General features: G+C 40.1%; 1 protein-coding gene across 1 annotated transcript in view; it reads right to left on the reverse strand.

The window, feature by feature from the left end:
- LOC107712655 (E3 ubiquitin-protein ligase UBR4) overlaps positions 1-5,460 on the reverse strand; it is a 51,250-nt gene that overhangs the window by 13,023 nt on the left and 32,767 nt on the right. Inside the window, exons 59-73 of the mRNA XM_016517963.1 lie at positions 4,609-4,818; positions 4,373-4,522; positions 4,057-4,284; positions 3,892-3,970; positions 3,465-3,671; positions 3,186-3,354; positions 2,927-3,071; positions 2,368-2,453; positions 2,186-2,273; positions 1,902-2,095; positions 1,564-1,803; positions 1,332-1,470; positions 994-1,119; positions 761-889; positions 26-148 (exon numbers count right to left, since the gene is read on the reverse strand). Of these exons, the coding sequence (XP_016373449.1) occupies positions 26-148; positions 761-889; positions 994-1,119; positions 1,332-1,470; positions 1,564-1,803; positions 1,902-2,095; positions 2,186-2,273; positions 2,368-2,453; positions 2,927-3,071; positions 3,186-3,354; positions 3,465-3,671; positions 3,892-3,970; positions 4,057-4,284; positions 4,373-4,522; positions 4,609-4,818 (2,313 nt within the window). The remainder of the gene's footprint in view (positions 1-25; positions 149-760; positions 890-993; positions 1,120-1,331; positions 1,471-1,563; positions 1,804-1,901; positions 2,096-2,185; positions 2,274-2,367; positions 2,454-2,926; positions 3,072-3,185; positions 3,355-3,464; positions 3,672-3,891; positions 3,971-4,056; positions 4,285-4,372; positions 4,523-4,608; positions 4,819-5,460) is intronic.

A 5,460-nucleotide genomic window follows, 5' to 3' on the forward strand; every position in this document is an offset into this window, starting at 1 on the left:
AGGACGTGTATCCACATCCCAGCACAGAGAGCGCTCGATACTGGCTTGCTGTGAAGGTGGGTTGGGTGGAGGTGCGGGATGATTTGGTAGCAGCTTCCCGCTGTTGCAGGTCATACTCCAGCAGCTCCTTACGCGATGCAAGCACTTTCTGAATGAGTAATAAAAACAGACTTTACAACAACCATTTTATGATAATATTATTTAATTATTATTATATTACTTAAATATTAATATTATTTAACTTTATTATGCTATTACACACATTTAATTGTTATTTCTAATTATATTAAATTATAATATAATATATAAGCTGCATAAATAAATGATAAAATAATGAAAAAATTTAATAATTATCAACACTTAAACAACATAGATAGATAATATAATAATAACATTAATATTATAAAAAATAATAGCAATGGCAATATATATTTTAATAAATTATCATCAACACAAGACACATAAATAGCTAATTATATAATTAATAATAATAAAAATTACTATTAAAAAACAATAATAATAGATTTTAACAACAACAATTGTAATAGTAATTATTATTACTGTTGTCATTTAATATTAAAATTAATTTAATACATTTTAAATATTTTAATTAATTTATGATTAAATGTTTACATAAAATTATTTAAGTTCAATAGCATATTAGTTGCTACTAAAATTTGTTGCGGTAGGAATGTGAAAATTCTCTGGTATTGTTCTCGACTACCATTCTGATATAGTAACAGCTCTATTTAACTCTAACCTGGATGATTTTGGAGAGCTCATCGAATGAAGTCTTGCAGTCTCCGCTGTATTCCTGTGCCAGCTGATGAATGTACCGATTGACACTGGCAGTGGAGGTACCGAGACCAGCGCCTGCTCCTGTATCATCCTGTGAAGTGCCATGAAATCATGAACACCACACCCAAAACAAATTTGGGTAATTCAAGAGAGAAAAGTCATTGATCTATCTGAAGCAGAAGCTGTCAGACTGACCTGTGGTTTCTCAGGTGCAGCCTCATTTACTTTGGACAACAGACTCTCCAGCTGCGGCCGGTGACCCATGAGCTGGTGGTAAACGCGGTCAGCCTTGTCGAGTAGAGTGTTGATGTTGGTCACAGCCTGAACACAATAAATCATTAACATATGTTTTAGTAAGTGGACTTCAGATGAAATTTCAGCATGTATTTTTACATTTAGACTATTCCTAACTTGACCAGGTCTGTTTGCATCTCTCGTTTTCTGTTGTTGCTGTAGACATTCCTGTTTTACATTACACAGTCTACATAACTGGACAGTTATTTATATACATTAGATATTTATGCCTGCAATACCTTTTTCCTATCCTCTTCATTTTCTATAGGATCCACAGCACAGCAGGGTTTTGCATACAGCATGAAGTCAAAGCGTGCATATTTACAGAAACCACAGGCATTGCACAGGAACGGGTCCTTCTCGTCGTAATTAATGGATCTAGAGTATTCAAAACAGACAATTACAATCTTTATTTCAGTGCAATTCTGTCAGTTTTCTTGGGTCTTTGTACAACATCCAACACATGCGTACCTGCACTTGTGGCACTGATACACATTCTCTCCACAGTTGCCACAGACCCCTGGGTTGGCAGGGACAGAGGCGCTGCAACGCGGACACTGCAGGGTCTCCGTAGATGCCTGGTAGTTCTCATAGAAATCAGAGAATTCGATCATCAAGTTGGAGGCCACAATGGGGAGAGGGAGGTCGATCTTCACTTCAGTTTGGCCAGGAGTTAACTGCACCTTCTTAGCTTTGTGCCAGCGAGCAGGTCTGTGAACACAAAATTTCAAATTATTTTAATGTATCAAATGTCTACGAACACGGTTCCAAAAAATTGATATTTTTAAGAGTCTGATTAGCATGCTCACTTGTTCTTCAGCTCTACTATGGCCTGGACGGTCCTGTTGTTGTAGTAGAGGTTGATTGTGCGAACCATCTTGGTTCTCTTGAGATCGCCAATCTTCACAGTGACTTTGCTGATAGTGTGGCTGCCAATCAGCTTCACCACTTGCTGAGTGGTGGTGTAACGTGTGTCCACTTTGATAGATGAGAGTTTGATGTTCTAAGAGAACAGGGAATAAAGCAGGCCACCATTTAGAACCACAGCAACTAAAACAACCATTAAAAGTGACATGTCATGAACGTTACTCACAGAGAAGGGCACTTCAGGATTGTTGCACACTAAACAGGGATCACTCTCCAGGTAAAATCCATCAAATTCCACCAGTCCAGACAGGGTGCTGAGAAGATAAGTGTGAAGAGATGAAAAATTCAGGGATGTTATCACATCTATGACCCAAAATACCTCAATGAGAGCATGCTGGATACTCTTACTTGTATATGTTTGAATTGGGATGATTGGTCAGGATGTGGTTCTGTGCCCTCAAAATTTCTCCAGCCTTTTGAGAGTATTCCTTCAGCTGGAAAACACAAAATCAAAACACTAATTGCAATGCAAAACACTCACACCAACATTTTCAATCTTGTAAATCACTAACCTAATACACTACCATACGAAAGTTTGAGATTTTTTTTAAAACATTTTTTCTTTTGAAAGAAATGTATACTTTTACACAGCAAGGATGCATTACATTGATCAAAAAAATGCATCACGGTTTTCACAAAAATATTAAGGAGCACAGCTGTTAAATGTAATTACCTTTTGAAATATATTAAAATAGAAAAACGGTATTTCACAATATTACTGTTTTTACTGTATTTTTGATCAAATAAATGCAACCTTGGTGAGAATAAGAGACATTTAAAAACATTTTTTGTTTAAAGCCTATCCTATTCTGACCCCAAACTTTTCAATGGCAGTGTATGTTCATAAATTATAAATCAAATTCTACCCAGTCATTTAATATAAAATCACATATTCAAGTATCACTACCTTCTTTTCCGTTTGAGGTGTTTTAAGGGAGAAGTATCCGAGCAGGTCCACAAACTGAGCTGCTTTACGACCATAAGCGGGTAGTTCTGGCCAAATGGCCCACATTAGGTCGAGCAGCAACTCCTGCTGGGATTTGTTTGAGTTCCTGCAAAGCAAACATTCATTTGATTTAACATGATGGAACTTCTGGATCAAGCTCAAAGCACAGGACACGAGAGAGTGTGTTTATGGAAGGTGTTCGCATCTAGTAGCTAAGTACCTGTAGATATGCAGCGTGAGGCAGTGGGCTTGCCAGCGCACAGATGAAGAGTTGGACTCGAGCAGGAAGCAACGCAGGAACTGAATAAGTGTCTCCTTATCTGCAAATTTATTGAGCTGACTGACCAGAGCCATACATAGCTGATCTTCCTGACTGCCAGCTCCATCTCCTGCAGAAAACACAAACAGGAACATTGAGAAAAGTGTCATGGAACTTTTTTTTTAAAAATTAATTCTAAATGATAGTTGTGTAATGCTCAAATATCATCAGTCATCAAACCTTCTTTGTCTTTTTCCTTATCCTCTTTCTTGCTCTTCTTGCTGGAGGATTTGCTCTGAGAGGGCTGAGATGAACCTCCACCTGAAGCTCCAGAGGAGGCCGCCAGGACTTTACTGCCACATAAAGCGCAAGAGAGCAGCTGCAGCAGGACTGGAGAAACACCCTCATCCACCAGGAAACTGACTTGCAGCAGGAAGTACAACACCGCTACACAGAGAGAGAATTCGATTAGTACCACAAGTGACATTACAACTAGGAGAACTAGAATAGCTAAGCCTTTCTGTAACTGAAAATGTTGAGCATGGCGCTAACGCTAAGGTCAATGGTTTGATTCCTTGGGAAAGCAAGAACTGCAAATGCAAGTCGCTTTGGATAAAAGCATCTTCCAAATGCATAAATGTTAATGTACGACACATTGTGCACTTACAGTCATCCTTCATGCAGAACTTCTGCCAGTTGATCGTTCTCTGAGTGGCAATTTCAGCACAAGCTTTAAGGTGCTCCATCTGTGTAAAAGTAAAAGGAAGTTCATGCAAATCCAAACTCAAATAAGAGTCAAATTCATAGGGCATCGCACAAGCTTGTTACTCACCAGACTAATGAGAGTGTCATACTGTAGAGCGGAGCCAGATGTCGCAGTGACAATTCCTCCCCTCAGGAAGATGCCCTGCTCCTCCAGAAGCTTCTTGATGCCACGCATGTGGGAGTCAAGCGTATGGAGGTCTCTGAGTTGACGGTACTTCTCTTTGGATCCGCAGATGAAAAGCAGGAGCTTCCGCACTTGTCGCCTCACGAATGGCGTCTGCTGGATCATCAGATACTGGAAGATGATTGAAGAAAGTTGATACATGCTAAATTATTAATTGAAAATGCTTCAGCACAGGTCAAAAGTGAATTACGTGCATTACCTCTGACAGGAAATAGAACCAGGAGTGATCAAAGATTGGCGGTGGGATGCGCGGGTTGGCGTCGGCGATTTTCTTGATCTGGTACGGCAGTCGGAGGACCATCTCAGTGAGAAGCTGAGAGTATGCTTCAAACACATCAGCAGCATGGCCCTGAAAAACACCCATAATTTAGGGATCATGATATATTTTATCCTAGCAAGATTATCCTCGCAAGCTTTTTAAGACCCAGCCTGTACCTTGACATACTGGCGCAGGAAGAAGGGGCTCATGTCTGGGGGTGAGGAGGAAGTGTGGGGTTTTAGGAGCTGACTGGTGGCCGCTGGCTCCTCCTCACCCTGCTGAGTCTTCCAGAACTCCAGCAGGGATTTGAGCACATGCAGGCAGTAGTCTATCGCTCCCATGCTGAGCAGAGCGGTAGCTGTTGCGTTGGAGATGAGAGAAGACGACTGGCGAGAAAACAGAGATGGAATTATTTAACAGTTTTCACATTCACTGCTCTGCAAACTGAACCTGGTAGAAACATGTAAACCACAGTTTTAGAAATGTAGACTTCCTGAAGCAAAACCATGTTAAAGCTTATGTTCAAGGCAGGAAGACTAATCTTAATTTAGAATGCAAATAGGTCTAAAGAAAATAAGGCCAAATCCCAATCAAATAGTGTGGCTGCCAATCAATGTTGTCAGGGACATTTTAAAGGGGTCATATGATGCGATTTCAATTTTTCCTTTCTCTTTGAAGTGTTACAAGCTCTGTAAAGTTGCAAAGACTAAAGTCTCAAATCCAAAGAGATATTCTTTATAAAAGTAAAGAGTCAACCACGCCTACCTAAAACGGCTCGTTCTAACACGCCCCCACATCTTTGTCTCGTTACTCCGGCCGGACAGGGCATCACAGTATGGTGAGGGGCGTAACATTTCCATCACACGCTTGAGGTATTCGGCCAATCACAACGCACTGGATAGCTGACCAATCAGAGCACAACTCATTTTTTAAGACCGATGAGCTTTGTAAAATCGACGCGTTTCAGAAAGGTCGGGGCATTGAGGAGAAACAATAATGTACATTATGTGGAAAATAATGTGTTTTTT

This window comes from Sinocyclocheilus rhinocerous, unplaced genomic scaffold (assembly GCF_001515625.1).
Source record: "Sinocyclocheilus rhinocerous isolate Xijiao unplaced genomic scaffold, SAMN03320098_v1.1 scaffold418, whole genome shotgun sequence".
Classification (NCBI taxonomy): Eukaryota; Metazoa; Chordata; class Actinopteri; order Cypriniformes; family Cyprinidae; genus Sinocyclocheilus; species Sinocyclocheilus rhinocerous.